The sequence below is a fragment of the Lonchura striata genome, chromosome 8 (assembly GCF_046129695.1).
Source record: "Lonchura striata isolate bLonStr1 chromosome 8, bLonStr1.mat, whole genome shotgun sequence".
Classification (NCBI taxonomy): Eukaryota; Metazoa; Chordata; class Aves; order Passeriformes; family Estrildidae; genus Lonchura; species Lonchura striata.
The window spans coordinates 11761918-11788954 of record NC_134610.1 but is presented as its reverse complement, the minus strand read 5'-3'; the positions used below and the strand labels follow the sequence as shown (position 1 = coordinate 11788954).

At 39.1% G+C, this 27037-nt stretch overlaps 1 protein-coding gene across 1 annotated transcript in view; it reads right to left on the bottom strand.

Moving 5' to 3' along the window:
* The window catches only part of CLASP1 (cytoplasmic linker associated protein 1), a 166749-nt gene that overhangs the window by 29954 nt on the left and 109758 nt on the right, over nucleotides 1–27037 (bottom strand). The window contains exons 25-33 of the mRNA XM_077784947.1: nucleotides 23863–23966; nucleotides 21638–21661; nucleotides 20485–20729; nucleotides 16908–16971; nucleotides 15137–15300; nucleotides 14186–14264; nucleotides 13769–13912; nucleotides 1702–1845; nucleotides 369–475 (exon numbers count right to left, since the gene is read on the bottom strand). Coding sequence (XP_077641073.1) covers nucleotides 369–475; nucleotides 1702–1845; nucleotides 13769–13912; nucleotides 14186–14264; nucleotides 15137–15300; nucleotides 16908–16971; nucleotides 20485–20729; nucleotides 21638–21661; nucleotides 23863–23966 — 1075 coding nt within the window. The remainder of the gene's footprint in view (nucleotides 1–368; nucleotides 476–1701; nucleotides 1846–13768; nucleotides 13913–14185; nucleotides 14265–15136; nucleotides 15301–16907; nucleotides 16972–20484; nucleotides 20730–21637; nucleotides 21662–23862; nucleotides 23967–27037) is intronic.

Genomic DNA, 27037 nt, shown 5'->3' with positions numbered 1-27037 from the left:
AAAAATGGCATAATCTGAAACTTCTGTTCAGAGAGTCATCACAGACTTTGTGACATATGCAATTTCAACAAGACCTTATTTCTAATGCTGCCAATTAATATTACCTTTATTATCCACAGATGCTAATTCTGAAAAAGGCCACAAAAGAAAATTAGTATGATAAGAAAAGACATTAAGATTACACAGACAGCATGAGGACTGGAACACTGAAGTCAATCACCTGCCACATATTATCACATATTGCAGAAATCTACTGTACACTTATTGTCTTGTTTTTGCTTTCAAAGTGAGTCATATTCTGCAAACGCACACTTGGTGTTGAAATCCTTGAGTATTTTGCAAGGGGTTTAATCAGCCTACCACATTACCTTGGAGACAGTCCACCATGGGAACAGTTGGTAGGTGAAGTTAAGGGGCTGGTTCTGCTGCTGGAGTGCCGGGAAGGAGTCCGACCAAGGGTATTGCTGGGGGAACCCTGACACAGAAGCAGGAAGACAGGGATTAGCAACGTGTTGCAATGCACAGCCTGGAGTACAACAACAGGTCCAAACAGTGCCTCTGTCTGCTCTAAACAAGCTTAATGCAGTTTTGATTATGCCTCTTGACCTAAGAACCCACAGCCATGGATCATGTAGTCATTAATATGTTCCTGAAAATATGACTCTGAGGATAAAGAAAGTGTATGTGCACTTCTCTACAACCCACAGTACCTGCAATTTAAATACACATGTATGGCCTGCAAATATTGCCAGAGCAATGGTCAATCAATCCAGCTTCTCAAACAAGATTTGCAAGGCTCCAAAATATGCTCATCATTATGCTGACAATTTAGTATTCTAATTACACAGCTATTTTCCACATTGTCTAAAACATTCTGATTATGCTTGTTAGGAGCCTAAGTAAGCAGCCTTAGCATTTTTCCATTGGCCTGCACAATCTTTTACACCACAGCAAAATGAGTAGAAATTGCTCTCAATTCTGACACTTTTCACATAGAGTCAAAAGTATTAGAGAATCCAGACCATTTGCCTGGAAGCCAAACACTGCAGCTCTAGCTTACACTAAATTCTACTTAGCCCTGTGGAAGTGCAAAGATAGGAGGGTTCAAATTCCAGCAAGTTCACAAGACTTCCACATTAAAAAGAAAAAAAAAAAAAATCCCTAATCCTTGCTGCTCTGGGAAGGGAAAGAAATTTCATATTCCTTCAGAGAAATAAAAATATGTAAGAGCTTCATATAAAAGCAAAACATAAGGTAATAGGCATAGAGTGAGGTGACCTTGTAGGTCATATTAAAGATCGTGCAAGCTCCTTAACAGACAGTACAACTGTTATTAAATTGATCTCAATAATAGTCATAAGCCCAGAAATTCTGTGGTATCAGGATCTGTTTTAGCCAAAAAGTCATTACTGGCAGGACTTTCAAAAGCACCACCAACTTGAAAGCACAAACCCCACCAATTTTAATGCACTTCTCAGTCATTTTTTTTAATCTCTTCTGGTTAGGACTACATTAAATTTTAAAATAACTGAGTTTTTTATTTTAATGGTCCCTATTAAAAGCAAAATCAAACAAAAGCCTCCGTTGCCATATTGCTTCAAGACAACAGTTACAGATAATTTGAACTGAACATCTGCAACAGCTTATTAATGAGCTGCTGTCTTTGGCCCTCTGCTGTTTGCAAGGACAAGGGCCTCTCACCACACTGGTGTTACTGGAGTTCTTGAGGTGGTTGTGCAGGAGCTTGGTAGCACCATCCTGGAATGTTTTTGGCAAGGCACCAAGTAACATGGTAAACTCAGGAGTGTTCAATTCAAAGAGAGAAATCAGGACTATTTGTGCTGCCTGAAAAGAAGAAGAAAAAAGAGACCATCAGTTTTTGTTCTTTGAAAAGAGCATGTATTCTCTTGGTAGTGACCCTTACAGTAAATGATGTGTGTTTCATTCAAAAAGAAGACTCCCCTACAGGCAAATCTTTGAAATGGTCTTTGTGATATATCATAACGAATTACTAACAGCAATAGTTTTAGTTCTTAAAGCTTAAATATATTTCTACATTTATATCATTATTATTCCAGATGTGAAGTGTACAGCCATTCACAGCCTAGTGAGAAACTCTTACCATTGTCCTGTCCAGAACATACTTCAATTGAACAAGTTACTGCAAAGATTTACTGAAAACAAATAAAACTAGAAGTTCAAACAAGTATGGAGACTCTAGGGCTGAAATTTGTCATTCCCGTGCTTTTTACTTTATGTGTGAATGGGATGAGTTCCCCTCTTTTATGCATGAATGGGATGAGTTCTCTTCCACCCAATCACTTCTACTTCTAGGGATCCCAAATTTCTTTCATCAAATAGATAATCCACCTCTCCTTTTAAGTCTTGACTGCTCAGGTTTTTTCAGCAATAAAAGACTGCATCTGAAGTGGAAGACTCATGAGGATGGTGACAACCACCATTCTCTTGACCACAGACCAGACAGACTCCACCACATTTCCTAAACTTAGTAAGTGAAACCAAGGTACCACTGAAACAATTGAGAATTCTACCATTAATTTTACAGGACAGGGTTTGCTTTATGTGCCTCAGAGAAATCCTGCCAGAACAGGACCTCCCCTAGTCCATTAGCAAACATAGTGCTCTGCAGATCCTGAACGAAGACAATGGAATCAAATGGGAATGGAAGCAGAATAAATCACAGTGTACAGACCTGAAAAAGTAATTAACATCACATGTTCCTAACTAGACTTCCCCAGCAGCATCCAACCTGTGTGGATGCACAAGTTCTGTGGGCTTTTTCCCTGACTTTACCTCAAAAGTGTACAAACATTGATAAAAAGAACAATAAAAATGAAGCTCTGATGAAGGACCTCTGACAGTCTGCAGCAGCACCTTCTCCATTGACACATCAACTTCCAGAACACATATCTAGACACAAAGCAGTAGCTTGGGCTCACAAAGTTAAGCAGCAAAGCTACATGCTCTTATTTTGGAAAAGCATACACATATGCTTAGGAGAGCAGACACTTGGGTTTGACCCTTTCAGGAACTTCCTAAAATCTCCTAAAAATGAAAAATAATTTTGAAAAGAGTACAAACATAATTCACTGCTGTGGGGATAAATCTACATTCATAGTTCTCATCACTTTAAAGAAGGATTTTTTAGTAAGTGATGTGGTCACAAAGTTGCCATAATTAATTGGATCTGCAATTCCCTGTGCAATGGAATTCTTCACAGATGATGAACTTGGGTACACAAGTACCCTTCACAGTAGAGGAGAATTACAGCACCCCATTGTTTCAGTGTGCAAACTGCAATTCAAGCTATACTGTTTCTTCTGCCATCAGCAGCAACCAGCACAGCTTTGTATATAAAAACATTTTCCATCCATGAAAGTTTGGTATCATCCTTTTCATATGGCCACCAAAGGAACCAAGGCCCACAGCACTCAACAGGCTTCCAAGGACTGCAGCAAACAACAGGTCTTCAGACTTCATACCAGATGGATCATGCTGCCTCTCCTGCCAAAACTCTTACTGACTTGAACAGAAACACAGTATGTCATTGTTCACTCCCTTCTATAGACCTAAGGATGAAAGAAGTGGGGAGATAGTTTTCGCTGTGGCCTTCTCAACTGCATTGTCTACCCTCCTCTGACCTGAAGTTTTGGACAACTCTGTCATGAAGCCTGCCTGGGATCCAACAAGGAAGTGCATTTCTGTCCATTTTGATCCAAGAACTTTTAAGCTTTCACCAGCACAGTATTTTCTGTAATAAAAACATTACTGCACACAAGAGATCTCAGAACAAGGAACAGCAAGTTGAACTGAATGCAAAGTGACAAGTCATGCCAGCGTTCCCACTGGTGAACGGCATGCGTATGCTCGATAGTTAGGAGTGAACATGCAGATCCTCTGTGCCAGAACAAGCAGATCTCACATTCATTGAGATTAAATAAAAAACCAACAAAACAAAAAAAAAAAAAAAAAAAAAAAAAAAAAAACAACCAACAAAACAAAAAGCCTCCAAACCAAACCCCACAAAAATTGATCAACAAGGTCCACAGATTGAGAGATTGCTTAGAGATTAGAATATCTGGAGTTATCAACTGGTAAGTCAGGAGCTGCCCAACAAAGATGTTCGAAATGCATCTCAGAGATCTGAGAGAAACATTCAGCAAAGCTTCACCACAAACACAAATAGCACAGACATTGTCCCACAGGAGTAGCTGAGAGAAGTTTCAGATCTCAGAGGTCACAACAGTTTTGTTACACTTTTGCTCTTTGGCTTTAATAACAAGAAAACTATGTCTGCCCTCCCTCTTTGCACAAAATATAGCTTGTCTTTAGGAGTGTCTGCCAGAATTCTGTATACCCAGCACTCCTCAGCAGCTTTCCTATAACCTGTAAATAGTCACTGGGCTTTGAATGATGTGCTTAACAGTAGCTCCCAATGTTCACAATCTTCTATGGCCTCAAAGAAAACAGACCTATAGTATATACCTTCTGAAATAAAGCCAGGGACTACTACATCCTGACAGTGGTGCTCCAGTAAAGGCCTCAAAGGTAACACTGGAGTAGCATGGGTAAAACCCTGTCTGTGCTCTTTCCAAATTGTCCTCAGACATCCAAGCACTTCCAGGTTTATTTCAGGCAGAAGTCATTATTTGAAAGTGTGCCCATAATTTCGTACTTAGTATTTAATACACAAAGGTCTTGATCCCTACCACTCTAAGATCAACATTGCTACTTACTGGCCTCAAAAGCTGGAAGGTCTATGTTAGTTTGAAATCACATTTGTAACATGCTCCAAGTTCCACTCCTGAAATGTTTCTAACACAAGTAATTTTATTTCAGTAATGAAGAACATCAGGAGCAGCATTTCCACATCTGTCGTAATAGTTAGATTTGGAAACACTTGATAATCTAAGTCTCACTTATCTAGCATATTTTTACCTAATCAAAGGACATCTTCTACAGATAATGTTTCTAAGAATTTTAAATCTTTGGATTTTCAGCTTGTGACAAACCAGGGACATTTTCATAATCTCTGAATTTCTGGACGTCTTGCTTCATTAGATTACTGTCAAAGTAAATAAATATAACAAGCAATAAAAAAACTTGTTTCTGTACACAATGTACAAACATTCTCCATGCAACACTCATGCTTGATGATATATAGTGTGAAGAAAGTAATATCTGAATTTTCCCTTGCCTTTGCGTCCCTGTACCATTAGTACAGAACACCAATCCATCTCCTTCAGTGACATATAACGTAGACCCTACAGATTATCTAATCTTAATGAAGCCATTCTCTGCTGGCTTCAGCTGGACAAACTCCATTCACTTCAGAGCCTGACTATGCTAGAGGAGGGGTCTGGCTCAGTGTCAGGTTATTGAATCATTTGCAAAGGATTACTTATGTCACTTTATTATTTTCCTTATCACAATGCAGTGAGAGATCAGGTTCCACAAACCAGTAGCAGTTCCCAAAGTGTCACACTTAGGTCATTGCAATTCCTGCTGTCCAACAATATCAACTACTAAAGGGACACAAATGCTTCAGCAATATCTGTTTTTTGTTTTTACCTAGATGGTGGATGATAGTCAGATTCATCCAAATCTGTAACTTTTTCAACTTGGCTTAATAATAATAAAATGTCTTGGAAATCTTTTGGGCTTATTAAGCAAATAAGTGGGAAAATCCATTCATTTTAGAAAGGAAATGTGGTTAGTTAAAAAAAAGAGCCTTATGACTGCTGCTGCTGCTCCAGTGGACCAAGCAGAACAAGCAAATAGTTGCCTGAGTACGTGAAGGCAGTTTCCAAGTTACTCAAACATCTATCAGTGATGGGCTCCCAACACTGGCAGCCCCATAAAAGAAGGGGACTTTGTACCATAATCCTCTATGAGGAACTACAACAATAGAGTTAACAGAAAAACACATCAAAGCCAAAAATTACTTCAGACAGACACAGTTTTTTCAGGCTCCCAGTCCAGGTCTCTTTACACAGCTAGACAGTTGAGTTGAGACTGCAAACACAATTAGTGTGATTAGTGTACAAGGCTTTCAGTCTACCTGTTTACATTTCTCTTCCAAGTTTCCTTCACCAGGCCCTGAGGAGGCTGTAGTTGTCCTAGCTGGCAAATCCTCACCTACCCAACTATGCATCGTCTGGGTTTGACAAACAGGAAAGTTGGTATTATTCAGAGAAAACACAGATTTCAACTCAATCACCTAAACAATACACATGGTATCTTTCTGCAGAAGAATTCTGATCAATTTCTTGCTTATTTTCAAGTAATGGAAACTAATAAAAAAAAACATTATTTGATGTAATTAAAAGAACATACCTTTTGGCAGAGGGCAGCTGAAATTAAATTCAAAATTAAATTCAGCCGCAGCTCTCAGGCTTACAGAGCATCCCTTAGTTCTTCTACAAGCCATTGCTTTGGCAACCTCCTGGTGGCCTCCACAATCACTTGAAAACCTCTGCTGAGGTGCAGAGGCTAGGCAGTGCTGAACTGAGATGGCACTTGCATCTGGCCAGCCAGGAATGGAGGAATAGGTGCATCTCCCTGCACCTGCCCTCACAGACATCTCTAAGTTCAGAGGAAACTATGGTTAAAAAACTGCAAACACCTGTCTCCAGTCTGGACATCAGTCTGATGGACCAACACTGCCTATAAATGCCTTTTATCGTGTAATCAGTCTGGGGAAGAGCCTCACTAACATCAACTCACATTTGACAAACACAATTATATTCTGAATGTATCACACACAATTATATTCTGAATGCATCACCATCCAGTGTAAGAAAAATGTGGTTTTTAATAACTTAAGGCACAATGGAGCAGAGAAGCTCTCTCTCATGTCACTTTGATTTATGCTAAACTGCAGATCAAATAGAGATCCACTGAGACCAAGGGGTAGCATTTGCACATTAGGCAGCTTGCATTAACACACACACTGGCACATGGCTTCAATTCTCCAATGAGTAGCTGGTGTTAAGTGAGTTATTCTCATCTACTGAGAGTTTGCAAGCTCCAAACAAGTGTTATTTCAGTGTATTTTCCAGCAGACAATTAAGCATTTGCTGGCACTGGAACTATCTATCTACCAAACCTTCTGTTTGTTCCTTTTTCAGGCCTAGAATCAGATAAGCAAGGACATCCACATCACAGACATGGCAATGCAAAGCACAGTGGCTTTAGCAGTTTATACATAATCCAAGAACATTAGCTTGGTACAAGTTTTTAAACACACAGTTTTCCCAAAACACTTGTATTAGCATATGCTGTTCATACCCACATCCTGAAAGGGAAGAATTTGTTTAACAGATTTAAATACAGAAACAGATTAAATCCATGTTGCTATTCTGTTTTACACAGTACATACTTTATACATCACAAAAGGCTTTTACAAGTCAGAGATAGTAGCATTACAAGTGTCAAAGACATCTCAGAAAAGTGACAGCAAAAAAGATGCAGCACCAAACCACCATATGTTTGGAGTACTGTTCTACAGCAGATTATGACTCACGTGTGCTGCTTTTTTGTGACCTGGGCACAGAAAAGACCATGGCAAAAATGTTCATTATTTCTTAACAACCAGACATGATTCCAGAAATCAAGTTTGATGAAGGCTACCTTGAGTAACTTTGCTTATTATAAAATGGCAGCTGTTGCAAAAACAGGCTTTAGGGCTAGAAACATAGGTTTCCAGTATAGGGCTAGAAACCTTTCTTTAACAACTGAGAAACTTTACTTATAAACCTGGCACAATAGAAGTCTGAATTGTCAGGCAAAAGTTCCCACATACAAACTAAGAAAGAAGAGGAGCTACTGAAGTCATATGGTTTGCAATGAAAACATGCACTTAATCTACATGGATTTTTGAAATGCTAGAGGAAGTACAACAGAATTATCTGTCACACTGCAAACAGCTCTGCAATGCATCATGTAAACATCACCTCTAGACTTGATTTTCAAAATAGAAACATCACCTATACCTGTGTAGGTGTGTGAATGCTTATATAAATGGCACGTACACACAAACATATTGTGCACAGATACATAAGTGTGACTATGCAAATTCTGGGAAGCCATTTCTTCTCTCACATGGTAATACACACTAGCTCTTTAAGTGCAGAGTATGTATACTCAAATTGCTTTTAGTTTAAGGAAATCTACCCCAGAACCATGCTCCCCACAAGCACATCCCCATTTTCAGGCCACTAACAGCAGGTGAAAGCCATTTTCCTCACACTGTGTACACTTAAAATATTTGGGCTCTCATAGCTCTGCAGCATCAAATTCAAAACAAACAGAAAATGAGGGATACTATTTTGGAAACACAGCTAGGACACAGAGATCCTTTTTGTGCTAAGAGCTTTAAATCAAGTAATCACTACAGTTCACCAGGTGTCATTTTTTATGTATTACAGTCCTTTTCCTAACACTATGTTTTAAATGCCTGAGAAGTTCCTCTGGGCATTTACACTGAATTTGACTTTTTTTTTTTAATATTCTTTGGCAAAAGGCTGACCTCAGCAATATGGACATAGTCCTATTTAAGATTCCATAAGCCTGAAATGAAATCCTAATGGCTGGTGCTCTGGTAACTTGGCTCATCATAGGGTCCATGAGATGCACAAGTCTGGTGTAGGAATACTGCAAGAGTGCTAGAGAAACCTCTGACCCAGAAAGGCAAGGGCCTCTAGTGGCTACAGAGTACTAATATAATTTTCCATTTAAAAGTATTTCTGCAAATGTCCTCTTTGCCACTGCTGCTGTAACAGGCCATGACCAACATGTTCATTGTGTTCATTGAGTGCTCACTGCTCAACACCAGCACAAATAAGCAATGCCATTTCAGCTAAGAGGCTCTGAGAGTGCTCTTACACATCTGTCCCAGAGCAGCTGAAATCAAACTGATGCTAGATCGATGATTAAAACTTCCAAGAGTTTTTAGAGGTCTCATGGCATTACCATGCAAAGGAGCCTCATTTCCTTTCCTCTCACTTGTCCTCCTAGAAGTGTTTGCTATCCTGTCACTGGTCCTCCTACAGATAGCAAAGAAATATTTTATCTAAAGTTGCTTGATCTATCTTCACTGATAGATAGGTTTTACTGATCGAAGTGGCAATATTAATATTTCTCAAGAAATGACCTTGAGGATTATTAAAGAAGTAAATACATCTCCATTGCCTGCTTCAGCTTATGAAGTTGGCCTGCAGTTTTCTCTCTGAAATCTTCCCCATCTTCTTCATAATTCAGAAACTGTTCCTCAGTTTTAGTGAAAAAAATCTGATCCCAAACTCATTTTTTTTCCATATCCCTCGACTTCACCTGCAAACCAGTGGTAGCAATCCAACAAGGGCCTTCCTCTCAAGCCTTCAGGAGGGCTTAATCTTTATGAAAATTAGAGCAACACAAGCACCTTCCTGAGTTTTTTGATTCAGTGCAATCAATTTGGTTTTTCTTACCAAAACCCAGTTGAAAGAGGAAGTTTTCCCAGTTACATAAGTGGAAGGCAGAACATGATGTACACGTGACACAAGGCTGCCCATAACCTGTAAAAATGCCTTCAGGCTTGTAAAATAAAACCACCATAGGAATGTTTCATCAACAGAGAAGACAGTCAGGATATTTGGAGCAAAGGAAAAAACTTCTTCTGCCCTGAGATTAGTAGTCCAAATACCAATCAGGCAATACAGATCTTGTCATTTATCATTAAGACCAGAGCTGGGCTGAGTAACAAGATGGTAAGAATTGTCACTGGTCATTCACCTGAGGAGGCCTCACCCCACTTTAGCCTGTACAAGGTCCTCCTGAACAATTAAGATCCTGTGCGCATTCACAGCTGATTCCACACACACAAATTCTGGGCACTCATGTTAAACAAAAAATTCCATTCAGACAAGCCTTGGACACGAGGTTTCTGTAGGCTTTCGCCAAAGTCAAATAAGAACCCTTATTCTAATTTCCATTCTCAAACTGATGGCTCTTTTCCAGGATCAAAGTATTTTCCCACACAGAGCCCATGCCTGTCATCCAAATTCAATCAGCACCTTACCTACGTAAGGATTGCACAATAACTCTGCTGGCAGTATTACTAACAGGATGGTGAAGTTACTGACTTACAATGTCCTCACAGAGCAGCCATCACAGTACTGGCATTACCATTGTGTTCTTTTTCTGTGTGCTAATTAACTGGCTTTTGTAAAATTATTTCATCAAATCTTAAACAATTTCCAGGGAAAAATCAGAATTAACACCCTGCTACAGCAGGAAACAAATCAGTGCAGAGGAAAGCCAAGTACCTCACACAAGGTTAGATGCTACTGCAGTCAAAATTACAGCTCAGTTATCTGAAATCCTGATCTGTGCCCTGCCCACTGATAAGCTCTGCTTGGGGAAAAAGCCACAAGCTGGCTGCATGGGCAGGAATCACCAACAGGTGCTCTCCTCACACTGGAACCACATCCCATGCAGGTCTCCACATGGCACTGCAGGAGCTGCTCCTGCCCCGTGGCTTTTGCTCAGCACGGAAGGCAAATGTCCTCACCTTTCTTCCAGCATGGCTTGCAGGAAGTAAATCTTAAGCTGAATGCAGGGTAAACACCCACAAGTACTAACAATCTTTAAAACAAGACAAATATTTACCCATAACACACTGCAGATCCCCTTATTTTAAACCTAAAACTTGACAATAATTTTAACTGCACATAGTTCATGGCTACACTATCAGCAGTTTAAATGGTTTCTGCCTTGAGAGGGAATCACAACATTTTGTCAATGCACACTTTAGTATCAACTGCATGTTCCTCATAGTACATCACATTCTCCTTGTGATAATAGAGCTTATGTTTTAACTACAGATGTCATTCCATATAGGACCATAAACTGCTTTATGCAAAACAGCATTTCTTTTGACTTTTTCTTATCTCACTAGCTACAAAACACAAGCTGTAGTTCAAGTTGTGTCAGATTTGTTAAGTGTGCTCAGTAAGTCTGTTTAAGTGTTGTCACAAGAAAACAAAGTTATTAATAAAACTGTAGCATTCAGTTTGAAAAGGCTGTTGGGTTAAATGACATTTTTTGTTCTATTTTTCCCCACTGCCTTAACACTGTGTGGCTGGACCTCCATGACCATCACACATAGTAAGTAGCAGTAATGGACAGACTATCACTAACAAAAGGATAATCTCAGTATAGACTGAAAATATTATCAGTTCTGTTCTTGAACAGATGCCTTGATTGCTATTACAGGATCAGATCTGCATGACTAATTGCCATGTGCACACAGCAGCCACATGCCCTCCTCACTGACAGACATCACCAGTGTGAGGAAGTTTGCTTTATCTGCCTCTGCTCAAAGGTAAAACCCAGACAGAACAACAAGGCCACCACATGCAGATGTTACTTGCATTATGGTAGAATTCAGTAACTCAGACTTGGGTGAAGAGGACATTGGCCGTGGGACTCCATTTCCTGGGGGAAAGAGTCCCTGGCTCCACGAGCAGCTGAGCAGCAGCATCACTGTTCCACCCAGTCAGCCACACCTGTAAACAGGACTGCACTCCCCAGGAGCTCTTTGTCACTTGCAGGAGTTGAGTTCATGGCACTGGTAGTCTTAAGAGCAGATTCTATTGAAAAACTATTTTTACAGGCCACTTGTGGTACTTCAATCAACGAAAGACAAAAATCCTTCTCCCAATAATCTCCACTGCTGTCTCCATTTTCAGGTTCTTATAGTATTTACAGGGCTTGCTTTGCATTTAGAAAACCACACATCTTGAAGGCCACCATAATACCTTCCACAAGGGTGGACTAAGATGCTTAAATGAATCATCTTGATATTAAAAAGGTACTACATTTTTTCCCCAAGTTATATTGCCAGAAAAAAACCACAGCAATATTTAATTGTGTTCTTCAGAACATTTTACCTGCCTAGATTGGCTCTTGATAATCCAATTCACTATTGCATAATCAATTTATAAGTCTGTTAACTACAGTCCTGACAGAGATAATGGCCAGTGATTGCTTATAAATCCTTAGCTACACTGTTTCTTCTAAAGTCTCTGGTTTGTACTATGTTCTTAATAAAATCATAGTACAGCAATGGTATGATGAAATAAAGATCACCTGTGCATTTGTTTTTAGTAGCCTAAATTAGCTTAACTGTGTAATAATTAATTTGGAAACTGCTGGCACCAAAGGCAAATCCAAGTCATATGCAAGTTTAATAAAAAGAATTTTGATTCAGTAATCTCCTGCCAGCCACAAGGCACTTGCCCAAGTACTACTCAGGTAGAGTCTGCTGGAAGTTTTGCCAGAGCCGTGCAAGCCACTGGAACAGACAGAAGGATGGACACTACACAGTGAGCACCTGGTCCCCACAGCCCACAGGGAACAGCAAACATCCAATTCTTCAGCTGCAGCAGATACTCTCTGCTTCCCTTTGCACGCAGCAATGATGACCCCTAATGGTGGAATGTTTCTCCTGCTGATATAAAGGGATTTTGCTTTTCAATGTATATTTCTACTTAAAATAATTACAACTTCCCCTCACAGCCCAGCAGCCAAATAAACTGCTTGAGATTCACCTGAACTGTAACACAGAAGCAGCTGCTTTGCATGATCAATTCTTTCTGACTTTGGACATGGAAACATTAAAATGCAAATCCATATTCCAGCTCTAAGTCCAGAATTTAAAATACCCCTCTTTTCCTGAGGGAGGCTGTCTTACAGAAGCAAGTTTCAGTTACAGTGATGTGAATAATCCTTGCAGGAAGTCTTCAGAAAAGAGGATATTCCTTTTTTCCCCAGAACCAATCATCTGTATGTGAGCAAGCAAATAGCACACACCCAATCAGCTTCTTTGAAGCCTTCCTTCAGCTGCTGGATAATGCTGCACACATGTGTGTGGCAGCACATTTAATACCCAGCAATCTTTTCATCAGATTAATATTTCCAAAGTAATAAAATTGCATGTTATTCTGTATTAAGTCAACATTTTACGTGCATAGAATGTAAAGTTCTTATACAATTTTTACATTCTGTAATTTTTAAAATTTGGCTGGGATTTTTAAATCCAAGTACAGCTCAAAGCCTTTAACTCCTATTGGAAATAGAAGGTAATTTTAAATTGTGTTACAGATGCCACTACATAAAACTAAGTCTTGCTTTTCTCTTGGGAGAGATAATTATCACTACCCGTCCCATTTTAGCTTGCCTGACACTTGCATTGAGAGCAAGATAAAGAAGGTAACTATTACCCAGGCCTGACCTAGTTGTGTCAGATTTTTCCAGGTAGAAATAAACACACAGCCCTTAAAAGAGAGGGGTTGAGAGCCCCTGGCAGCTTACTGATTTGTTTACTTTCTTTTAACAACATAACACTGAAGTTATGCTAGCTTTCAGTCTACAAAGCACAAAACCTTCATCTAAACAAAATATAAACCTACAGATATTTCCAGAATGTTTAAGAAAAAACACATTTTCGAATCATTGTCTCTTTTTTTTATGGTAATAGTAGTTGAAGTCACACAAGTAAAAAAATATCTCAACACGTGAGTCAGAATTGTGTGTGGACTGAATTGATAATTTTGTTTGGACAGTAAGGTATGCAAAATCAGGGTTTTTTAAAGTTTGAGTGTGATCACTGAACTTTTCATTACCTTTATGACAGGTTGGTTTGGGTTTTTTCTCCTTCCTGAAGAGCAATAATTAATACAAATACTTCATTTTCCTGTCTTACCTTTCTCACATCTGAGCTCTTTGGTTCTGTAGTCCAAGTTATAATTCTAGATACAGCAAGTCTTGTCTCACTGGAATTCACAAAGTCTGTTGGATCCATCTGTCTTGCCAAGGACTCAATATACTTCAGGATAGCAACCTTGACCTGAAAAATGCAAAGATATTTCTGAAGCTCAGGATCTGGCAAAGATGCATTTTTTTCCACATGACAGAGCCCACTACAGTTTGACAAGACTTGCATCACATGGTGGGGAGGAAGTACTCGTGGCACACATCTCCAAGTTGCCAATATAGTTTCTATATCATGCACATAATACAATCATTACTTTCTCATGAGTTTTATGCTTTATGGCATGCCTGACATGACAAGCTAAGACAAGCACATTGGTGCTTTAGTGAAATGGCTTTTGATACTGACCTTCAGGTTTGGTGTCTGGGTCTGATCCACAATAAACCTCATCAAAATGTTAAACTGCTGATCAAATGGAAAAGAATCCCTGTCCAAAAAAAACAAAAGCAAAAATGTAATGCAACATAAATGAAGTTAATGCAATACCTCAAAGCTTACAAAGCAGTTTTCAACACACTTTTCTTCTTGGTAACTTTACCATCAGCAATAGAAACTTTAAGCTTAAGGATTAGCTAGTTATTGACACAATACTGGAGAAAACTGCTAAATCAGTATATCTTTGCACACTGTCACTCTACTGTCTTTACACTTCTGTTGGCATGGTGTCCATTTCATTTCAGATTCTGCTTTGTTCCCTTATCTCTAGAAGCAGCTTGGCTTATCTTGTCCTTAGGGTTCATAGCTGGTTTTGATCTCTCGCCTCTTTTTTCCCCACTATTTTCTCCTAGATTCTTACTACTTTCTATTTTCTTTTTTAATTATCTTATTTTTAGAATGAGCTCAACTGTACTGTAATAGTGTCCTGTGCTGAACATGGAGTACAGAATTGCTGTGAGCACTGCAGCAGCACTCAAGGTCCTATCCTGACCTGTTATTTGTGTTTGAACAACATAAAAGAGGCGCTGAACTTTGTGGTAAAGCACCATTCATATTATGAATACTGCAATTTTTTGGGTACCAGTCAATCAAAAAACCCTGATATCTGAGCATATACACCATAAAACCCTAAAATTAATCTGGTATATATTTTAAAATTTATGCTTTAAAGTTATTTATTTAGAAGAGAGACAGGCCTTTTTAATTCAATACTTGAAATACTGTGACATAACTTTGTTCTCCTTTATTTTTATATTCATCAAGAATTGAGCCATCAAAATCACAGCACTACTGGATTTCTAAAATCATACCTTCCTGAAATCCCAGAAATTCTCCGCAACATTTGCCATCTGAGTACTCTACCTGGTGACATCCAGAGCTTTTTGAACTTTTGCCTGCACAGACCCCAACAAATCTGCTCCCATCTTCTTTAGCAACTGGGTCAGGAGAACAAAAAGCCAATCCTGCAAGTCATCTTTATGAATGATGATGAAATCAACCAGGGTTTCCAGAAACATGCTGAAGACCTATAAATAAAACAAGTGTCAGAAAAAGAAATACAGTTCTTAAAATAAAAAATATTCAAAGGGGAAGGGGGTTTATAGTCTGAGTTTCAAGATGATTTTGTTATAAAAGTTTTATGAATGAATGATTTTAGTGACTACATTGCTCTGGAAAAAAAATCAGACAAGACATGTCTAAAATGTGTTGTATTAAAATACCACATGTAACAAATGAAGGAAGGAAGGGGCAGAAAACACTTACTCTCTGTTGTGAATTCCACGGCAAAGCAGGCCATGCAACAAAACAAACCACTCGTTAGCACACAGAGTGATCAAGGATGCAGTTTCTCAACAGATAAAAGACACATTCATTGAAAGTTTACATTTTCTTAAAACACAATCTCTTCTCAACAGAGTAACTTAAAACATTACATGCCTTGGATCAGATTCAGTCTCCTCAGTCAGGAAAGTAACATATGTTTATATACAGTTATATGAACAAAGCTATGCGTGTTTAACACCACAACTAATGAGTTTGTATCTGTAATTCTACAAAAGCAGCGAAAGATGACTGATCACTGCGGCCACAAAGGACATAGTTGAGCCCAATGTGCAATGAACTGCTACCTTACTCAGAAATTGTGATTATTTTGCAAACAAATAATTACACCTTCACCCTTTCTACTACACAAACCTTGGGGAACCAAAGCATTAAGAATCTACACGTTTTTGGTGAGACCTGTGGGACCTACAGCTTGGTGAGACCTGTGGGACAGCTGATCCACAGTACAATTAAGGCAAAAAATGCACGTTTTGAGCAGGACCTGTGACAGGCTACTCTGCCTACCCATGGAATTTCCACCCAAAATCATTTATTAAAACTGGTTTACCAAGAGGTCTTAAAGTACAAAGATTTATACAACTTATTCTTTCTCACACTGCATTTAACCCAACTGCGGATGTTTTTAACACAGCCATAGTGGTTTTCCTCAACTAGCAAAACTCAAAAAAGGGCATGAAATTCCCTGTTCCTTTCTCCCTACTCCTCCTTAGCTGCCCATTGAAATCCACTAGTCTTGAACCTATTAGGGCCTATGGGCCCTAATCCCCATTCTGTGGCCCACTTCTTCTTAAGAAATGTCTGTAAATTCATGCCACAGCCTTTAACTTGAAAGGTCAGTATTTAAAGGAAGGCAAAGTCGGTATATTAAAGACTTTGATTATGAGAATCAGAATAGTATCTTGGTGAGACATCTGCTCCCAGGTGTACACAACACACAAACCCCAGTGACTGTGATGCTCATGACCCCTTGTGGACCAGTCTTCCCTGTGTATCACCAGAAATACACCCTAGAGAAGTGCAAATCAAACTGAACTTCTGGCTCCAGGAGGTGACCTCTGAAAGGCTTAGGCTGCTCCTCAGGAAGAAAGGAGTAACCAGCTCCCGACAACATAAGAGAGACTGAGACACATCTCCTCCTTGTAAAACAAATGCAAACCAAGGAGATTTTTAAATGCCAGTTTTCCCCAGCAGATGGCAGGGGTAGAAATACAAACCACTCATCCTGGAACAGTGTCAAATGTGCACACACAGAAAGGCAGGAGAGCGAGCCAAGGCTTTGTGGTCTTACCTTGCTGTGAGGGTCAGCAAACATGCGAGTAAATATTTCACACAGCCTTTTTAACTCGACTCGGCTGAAATACATAAATAAAACACAACATTAATGCCAAAGTTTTAGTTACTGGGAAAAAAAAGCAGCTAATAAATATTAACAGCTGAAAGATCTAACCTTTTTTATTTAAATGTTACTTCAGTCACACTTCTGGAAACTTCATATATCAAGGCAAAGCCTTTAGTGGCACTTCAGTTTAACTGCTGAGATCACCAGTTTTACATTATGAATCTAATAAACTTCCTTTAATCTTAATCTAGACAATTTTATTTTCTGCTTCTTTTCTTCTATATTCTAGATTCCAGAAGACAACTTGAAATGTGCATATTTGTGAGGCACTTCGTTTCTGTCCGGGTCACTGAAGGTCACTGAATCATGCATTTTTTTCACCTTAAGAATAGGTTTTTCAATTCTCCTTTGTGTCAAGGATTTCAAATTTTCAAGTAAAATCAGAACTTTCTGGTTATATACTAATCAAATCTTTTGGTTTAAATTCCCCATTGCTTTAGTATCAGTCTAGAATCACATATTATTAACAGATCAGAACTGACTCCGAGGTCTGACAGCAGGCAGGTTTGAGGAGCCAAACATATAGAAATGAAAGAGACATTAACAAATGACCAACTATTAAATCAGAAGATAATTACATCAAAGAACAATCTAACTTCCTATTCGTAAGAGATTATTAGGTGCTCAGTAGTGCTCTTTTTATGGCAGGGGAAAAAATGAATGATGCATGAGATACTGAGCTGGAGTCAAATGCAGAACTCTTTGGTGCAAAGCTCTTGTCTGCAATGTATTGAGAAGTCTTAGCTTTCCTGCAAAGCAAACTGGCAAAAAATACAGAAGCTCTTCTTGTTTATGGTGCAAACAAAAACAGAGCAAGGCAGGTTACATTTCCTGCACTCTACGGATGTGAATAGACATTTTTCACAATTACAATGAAACCAGAGCAACTAGTGAAATGAACACTGCTCAGAGAAGAGTTATTGAAGATTGTGACTACAGGGAACGTATTTCCAGACCAACATTAATTCTACAATCCACCAACTTCTGTCTTTCTAAAAGTAATCTCTGAACAGGCCAGAATAAGGCAGCAGTCTACAAATGCTATGTGTTAGCATGTTTATGTTTCTAAGTAACACAGGACTTTCTTTTCCCCAATAAATCTATGCATGAAAGGCTGATTAAATTTTAAAAGGGCACAAAACCAATGGGTTTAAGAGTCTGGTAGGGAGGGAAAAGTCTTTGTAACAACATCACAGTAAGCTGTCAGCTTAATTCAGGGTGAGGCTGCACAGGCTCAAAATGACTACAACACTCTCGTGACATCATGCAGATTGCAGGTCTCTGAATGAACCCCTATTTATTACTCTGATGGATTTTCTTTCTGGACAAAGCTATAGTAAAGCAAGTATATGTGTACCTGTTTCTAAAAGCTCCCAGACCCAAGTTAATAATGCAAGTACTAAACTGCAACAGGCAGTGGAAGAGCATTCCTTAAGGGACTCGTTCGCCTTGTTTTATTTAGGACACCTTATGGGAATCCCTTAAAAAAGTAGGCCACATGAAGCTGTACGAAACAAAGAGGATGGGTAAGTGCCATTCCACTTTACATGCACATCTCTGGATATGCAAATCCCAGCTAACAGAGGATCAGCCACCTTTCAGTTCAGAATACTTAAGAAAACCCAGCCACATCACTGCCTCTTATTAATGTGCTACACCACAACAGAAGGCATCAAGTTTAATTACAAGACAGATGTGCCCCTTGGACTAATGACCTTGACGATGTTCTCAAGACGCCGTGGGAACAAGCAGGATGATAAAATCTAATCATTAGAACAGGCACCAGATCAATTCTGAACCAAGGAGGAAGGAGATCAAAAGAAAACCAAAACAAAATACAGAGAACTAATCACAGTATCAAACTTAAAAAATAACTGCACAGAGTTTCTGGGAAAGATATAAAAATTATTCAGTATCAAAGCTAAAACAACTTGCTATCTTGAGGGACTGTGACAGCACAGTTCAAACACTACAACTAGCATGGTTGAAATTGAGGGTTTAATTTCACCAGTATTTCTGCTAAGATTTACTGACCTGGATAAACAGCCCAAGACCAAAACTTGTCAGCGCTTCCTCCCTTGCAACTATCCCCAGCAGCACTCTAAACCTTGCTTATAATCCTCACACACTTCTGTGGCAAAACCAAAATCTCATTCAACTTTTTCATACAAGCAATGAAGTGCCACAGTTTTTCCAGACACTTTGTTAAAGAGAAAAGAGACAGCATACATGGTGGAATTATCTTTAAAGAGACTCAGAAATAGACCACATCAAAAAGCATCTCTGATCTAGAGACTCGAACTATGCATTTTGAAAATCTGTAGCACTTTCCATTTAAGGCCTGTATCACATAATGTGAAGTGCTAGAATATTTTTATAATGGCAAGAAACCAACTTTTTGAGGCCTGCCCTCAGTACATTTTTATTCAGACTGTTAACATGAACCATCAAATTATTTTCAGCCAGTGTGAAGCCCTTTTAAAATAGAAACAATTGCATAAATCCAAGCAAGGAGGCTCTAAACAACCACTTTTAAACTTGGCTATAATTTAAGTACATATGATTCATAACAGAAAAAGAAAACTGTCACAGCTATTTGTGAATGCTACCTTCCTTTAAAGGAGCCAAGAGATAAACAGCTTATTTCAAACATTTTCTCCATAAATTAAGGGTGAAATGTCTATGGCCTGAGAGCAAGTTATCTAGTTAACGTGACCTATGGCCATAGGGAGTTTCCAAATGACTACTGGATAATTCTGAGGCCTACTGGGTAATTCTAAAACCTCGTTAAAGGTGTGATGTGCCAAAGGTGTTTGAAGGGGGAAAAGGTCTCCCTCTCCTACCATATGCAGTTTCAGAATTGGTATACATGCTTTACTGCCAAAAGAAACTTCCCTCCACATTATACACTACACCATTTACAGGACACAAGTTTCTGATATAAAATTTTTCAAGAGTTACAAACAGAATCTGTAATTACACCTAACACAGCTTTCATAAAGAGTCAAAGTACAGCCAGCACAGCACTGCCTGATCTCAGCTTTGAAGCACGTACCCCAAGTCATTTAGGAGTAAGCACAATGTTTGCTTCACCAACTAAATTGCTGTGGGAAAAAATATTGAAGGTTCAAACAGACTAATGTAAAAATGGCACCACCCTTTGAGTATGTTTACAGTAACACCACTGTGGGAAATCTCACTGTGCTACAACAAGCACCTACCACTGGAGGTCTTCATGAGATGGATGAAGGCTAAGAGAAGACAGCATGCATATCTGAGCCCTTTCTACACTACTGCCACAGCAGAAACCTTTCCAAAAGGTAACTGCAATCCCACATTGTGGAGACAAAGCCTTCACAGCCATGGAAGACACCACCTGTCTCCATAAGGCAGGTACATAATACTGCCTTCTGGCTGTAGCATTCATCCCTAATGAATTACTGACACCAGAAAACTGTGAAGTCACCTCAGTGTCCGTTGGCTTTTCAGTAAATTCTGAAGACCTATGAGCCCTTCTTTCCTTTCAGACCAGTTGGAGCTGGCGCAGTGGTTCAGGACCTCGGCCACATCTTCAGTCTGCCGCAGGTAGTGCGGAATGCCCCCGTTCCGGGAGCCATAGGAGCGCTCCGAGCAAGCGCTGGAGGCATCGCTGTTGGCGTCGTCATCCGAGTACATCCCATAGGGCTCATACCTCCTTCTCACTGGCTTTTTCTGGAAAAGGGGAAACTCGGACTTAGCAACTTATATATCTTACGTTGTCAAAGAAAAACATTCTATTTGCAATCACTAAAAAGAAGATTAGTGCTACTGTTACAGTGACTGAAGTGTTTAAAAGGTGACACCATGCATTGCCTGCTTACCTCACACAGCAGAGCAAGACAGAGCTCACTGATTTCAATGAGACTGAGTGACTCACGGGAAGTGAGCCTGCCTTCCCCAGCATGAAAATTGTGTGTTTATGCCCAGTAGAATTAAATTACTAGTAATGAAATTAAATACAATAAATGTTCTATTGGCAATAATAGTCAGTTCCACTGTTACAGATACTAGGATGACACAATCTCTACTTTAAAAAATAATAAAGATAAGGAAGAAATAGCTGAAAGAATCTGTGCTGGCATACCCAGTCGCTTTAACATCGATACTGAAGTTACTCTAGAAATGCACTGGATATGGGAGATGGCAATTTCTCTGTTAGTTTGGGCTAGGAATCTTTCTAGAGGCTGCTAAGGGAATTGAGTACTCAAATCTCACTGAGTTCCATAGGCTGGCATTAGGGAACCTAATTGCCTTAGGTACATCTGTGACTGTCTTGATCCTTACAGAAACAAATACTAGCATAATTGGCAGCAAAAACACCTCTTAAATAAACCTTAAAAGAACAGGGTTGACAAGATAGTCTATAAAAAATATCATCTATATTCTAAAGTGTTTGCTACAGAATTCCTTCCAGTATCCAGTCCTGCAGTTCTTGGACTTGTGAAGCCAGCAGAGTTTTGCTTCCACTAGGACTGGAGGATTGAAGCATAGAAATTAACTCACGTGCAGTATAATGGATGTTAGCAACAGGGTGGGGAGAGTTGGAAAGTAGAAATAAAAAGTCAAGAAAGCACTAGTACCTTGCTCCTGGAGTCTCCTAACAGCTGTAGGCAGGAAAATATTGAAGGGTGGGAAAAAGCATAGAGAATTATGTCAGAAGCTTATGTAGGGTTTGTTTTTGCAACAAAAACGTATAGCAAATGTGTCTTAGCAAATTAAAAAAAATACAGTCTTTGCAAAATAAAAGTGGGAATAATAATGCCTGACTTTATCGCCGAACCGTTGCACTACTCATACTGGCTACAATTTCCCTTAGGGATCTAGGAAGTGAGAATATCTGTTAAAAACTTTTTTAGGAACATTCAGCACCCCTTTTCTTACTTTTAAGAAATCAACAATGAAAGATACCAGAGATTTTGGCAGTGATTTATCTTTCTCCACATATTACTAGCAGCATTTCATTTTAGAGTCTTGCAAAGAAATTCTGATGTGAGGAAGCCACTATCTACAGTACAGCACACTTAATCAACTTCACTTGCCAAGTTCTCTTTCAACCCACAGTTCTTTTACCACACTGTTTTGAAGATTAGCTTCTTTTAAGACCCCCTGGTTGGTACCACTGGCTTAAAGGCCTTACTTAATAGCAAAGTTTCCATCACCCTTTGAGCTCTTCTGACAGACCTAAGCAATGATTTCCAGTATAGACATTGTGGTTTTAGGCCAAGTCCAGTTCAAACAGGAGTGGATCCAACTGGAATTGTACAGAGGGAGTAAAGGTCACAGAATGACCCACCACATTTTGTTTCAATTGAGGATTTGGCTGAAACCATCTTTGGAGAAGTTATTTTCATTTCTTACTGCATGGAAATGACAAGTTTCTGAAAACAAGGTTACTGGGTAAAAGCTGGCATCACAACACTCTCTCAAAAGGAGCCTGCACAGGCTTTCTAAGTTGCCTGTTGTCAGAAGGCAATGAAGAGAAAACTGGGGTGCTGGGAAAGAAGGGATTAACAAGATTGTGTTGCATCTCCCGAAGCCGTACAAACTCAGATTGATCAACCAAGTCAGCAGCACCAGCTAGTTTCCAGCTAGACTTAAGTATTTCGCTTTTAAGCGTTCAACCCTTCAAAGTTTTAACATTTCAGTTTAATGTTACTTAACATCAAAGCTTGAATACTTAAAAGAACATTCTAAGTCTTGCTGAAGATTAAGTCACACCCAAAGAAATCTCAGGCTCAGCAGTCAATTGAAATACTGTGACACTCTCCTCCCTTGAGAAACCTGTATTCAGCAGCTGCTCACATGCAGGGATAAAGCCTGATTTCATTTACACAGGCAAACCACTGTCTGTAATTATGTCTTGAACTGCTCTGGTAGCAAATTTGAGGTGCTGAGAGCAGAAATGGGCTCACAAGCTGTTACATTTGGTGATGAAAATGCTCACTTAGTGATTCAGTCCACTAAATGCAAGAGTGTCATCCATTATACACTGATCTACCTTTCTTTGTTCACAAATACTGGAGAAGACCAATGGGTACACAGCTAGCACTGTACAGTAATTTCTCCTGCTTCTACACATCCTTGCTCCCCCAGACATACAGGGTACACACAAAGGCTTATCATGTGCCTTCTGAAAAGCAGAAGACATTTTCTGGGTTCTATCCGAGAGGTATCATAGTACAGTAAGATTATACAGGACAGTAACATTTTTTAAAATGACATAAAATTTGCTAGGAAAAGCAGTGAATGTTTGAAAGTATTGGCAGCAAACTAGACAAATACAATTCAACTTACACCATAACAGCATGAGATGGTACAGATTCCATGCAAGCCAAGTTATGGGCTCTCTGAGTATCTACCCAGGTGAAAATAACAGAGCAGAAACTTGTTCTTGTTAAAACCTGATCCACAAATTGACACTAACAGAGAAAACTGTTTTTCTGACAAAATCTTCATGCAGGTAATAGGACTGATGGAAATCTCCGACCCCACGAGTGCCAAGCACTGTCACAGTGCTGGGCACATTCTCTGACAGCCAAGTGAAAGGCAAACAGCTGATTCAACCCATCCTGCAGCTGCAGTACCAAGCCACAGCACTCTGTCTGATGACAGCTGCAGAGAACTGACATAAATAAGAAAAACATACTGCTGCCAGTATACCCAAAGTCAAACCAGCCAAAGGTAACTCTACAGCATCAGACACTGGCACAATCAGAATAAAGCTACTTAGAAAGAGGAGAACATACGTACAGGTAACTTTAAGCCACTTTCTGGTGTTGGAAGCATTTTGTATTTTTCCTCTTACCAGTGCATCGGCCACAGCAGCCTCCAGATCTGTGCTGGTGCTCAGGACTCGCATGGCATTCACAGAAGAAGGCATCCTGCCTGGCTGTCCGAGTCCAAACCGGTCTGCACAAAAGACAACAGTGAAAGGGATTGTTAAATGAATTCACATTCATTTGGAATCCTAATCAGGTGCCCGAGTAGCTCTCCCCACGGACTCTGGGAACTCACAGTGCTTTTCCATTAAAAGCCCTTTAACCCAGAGCTCCAGAGAGTCTGTCATTAGGGTAAGAAATAAACTATTGTCTGTTGGGCGTTGGAGGCAATTTTGGATCCTCAGGGCAACTTTGCATTTATTTACTTTAAGCAGGGTATCTATTTTCTATTTCTTTTTACTTCGTTGTCTCCAAGTTTTATTTTAATGTCAGAGGCAGACATGCCCATCCCAATCTGGCACTCTCAGAAATCAAGAGAGCTTCTCATTAACCTCAGAGAGACAGAACCATGCCCAGTGTCAGAACATGTAAATACTCAAGCACTCATCTATCCTGCAGCCTTCTGTCTCAGGCAAGGGTGTGAGACTAGCAGCACCAGATTAGTCTATTTTATGTCTCAAGGCTTGATTAACCAATAGAATATACCCCTACACCTTCACAGTATAAAAATTAAGTTAGTAACTCACTTGTGAAGTAACTCCAATTTCTGGTTCTCTTGAGAAGAAGTTTAAATTCCAGAGCTCCGTATCAAAGCTTTTAAGTAGAAAATATGATCTTTTTTCCCCTTTGAATTTGATGGCAAAGTTCTCAATGGCATCCAAAGCAATGGCATTGAGTCTAAAATGCCATTTACACTCCTAACATTAATTAGTTTATCATTTGCCGAGTTTACAAAAAATGTTACTGAAATTAAGTTTTTTTAAGCAAAGCCAAATTCAGAAAGGTCCACTAGCAGAGCTATGACAGAATCAGTAACTTAAGTATCACAAGCCAGGTTCTGGCAGCTGAGTCCTTCTCGAGTGGGACAGAGCAGATACTGGGATCCTGGCTGTAGTCTATAAGCAGAAAGACCAGTTATGACATTCCAAGTTTTTCTTTCTGTGTGAGCTTGTGTTTGCTCATGAAGGACTTAAACTATCCCTCCTGGAACATATGTTACACCTCTGTCCCTGTACCACACATGCCAACAGGAGTTTTGCCAGCAAATTCAGTGTTGCACAGATCAAGCTGCATGAACCCATTGAAGAGACCTTCAGCTGATCCCCATCAAGCAGCAGGAGAGAGGGGTCAAGTCACACAGGTCTTTTAATAGTTCATCTATATTTAATTTAACAGTGGAAAAATACTGCTTATTAAATTGCTGAACTATATTGTGGATTTGCTCAAAACTGAGGCCAAAGACAGTATTCAGCAGCTTAATGTGTTTTTGGGGAGAATACTGCATCGCACAAAATTTCATTGCTTTCTCCTTTATGAACCTACTGCACTGAAATATCTTTCAGGGATTAGCTCACACTGATATGCAGTGTGAGCATATTTATATCAGAGATTGAAGCTGGCCAGTTCTACTGTCCTGATTACAAAGCTTTATTCGAGATTAAGCTACTTGGGGAAATAGGGAAAACTTTTAAAGTCCAAAGTATTTTGAAAAGAAAAAAACCCTGCAGACTAATATTTATTTCAAACAGAAGTGATACCTATAAAAATTTACTGTTTCTTAGTTACATACCCAGACAAGACATTTCTGATTTACAACAAAAGCACATTTTCTACAAAACACATTACAAGGAAAAAAAATAAACAAACTTCTTAGAACTACTGCCAAAAAGTAATCAAACCATGACATTTCACAAAGAAATAAAAGTTGTATGTGTTATTACTATCCCCTTTTTTAATGCACTTGGGTTGAAAAATAACTTCAAATACAAAGATGAAATAGTGCTTTATTCCTAAAATGGAAAAATCTGTGCACTCTTAACAGAAGCACAGAGATGATAATGCAGTAGGTCTGACTGAAACTGAAGTCACCACTACAGAGGTATATACACTATAAAGTTGTACAGAGGACAAGGATTTTCCTAAGTATAAATGAGATCTGGAACAAGGGCTGTAAATGTTGAGGTAAGTTCTGGACTTGGTTTTATATTTAAATCCAACCCAATTATACTACTCAAGTGTAACTGAGATAAAAATTTGACTTTAACTTTTGAAACTACATATCATGAAAAATACCACTGTCATTTGTTTTTGAATAAATTTAGTATTACATTAGAAAAGGGAAGATAGTTGGTTGGGTTTTTTTTTTTAAATGAAGAACAAAATGACAAAATAATTCAATTGTTGATCAGTTTAAATACCCAGCATAAAGAAACAAAATTGAGCTTCTTTAACACATCAAGTACAGTGTGGCATGCTAGCTTCTATCTCCATGGCTATTAGGAATCTTCTGAACTACTTTGTTCAGTGATTTTTAAATTTACAACACCCAAATTACTTCAGGCTTCTCCCCAAGACTCTGCTGCCATCCTGGAGTGCTGAAATAAGACCACAGGAGAGACCTCAGCATATCTGTGATGTGGGGCTGGAACACACCGGGCTCCAGGAATAACCAATTACAGTCAAGCCCAAAGTTACTGGGCAAGAAATCTGCAGATTATGCTCTGGCCACATTCCCTTGTCTTCCTGGCTAGAGTCATTCATTATACTTGTTACAAACTTGGTGAAAATTTGCAACCACCATTATTAATCCTATTCTGCCATCTTTTAGAGCATTTTGGCCTTCTGCAGTACACAGGTAACCGTACAAAATTTGATTATGCTTTGTACCAAACCACAGGAGCCAAACATGAAGTGACTATTACAGGAAGCCAAAAGCAAACAAAACTTAGATTTGTATTACAACTGAGCTATTTTAAATATTTTTTAATCATTTTGGTTAAATTACAAATTCAAATTATTATCTGAAAAATGCCAGTCAATCAGCTTGCATCATTTCTGTTAAGTAACATAAGGGAAATGTTTTGAGAGTTTAAGTGATAGCCATTTAACTAGACTCATGAGAAACAGAGTATTTTTCATTCCCTATCTGAAGGGTATTAATTAAATAACTTTCAGTATAACAAATTCCTTGTAAGATTTTAGCTTTCAAGAAAACACTGAAGCCCTCATCTTCTACATTACCTTCATCCTCACAATTATGTC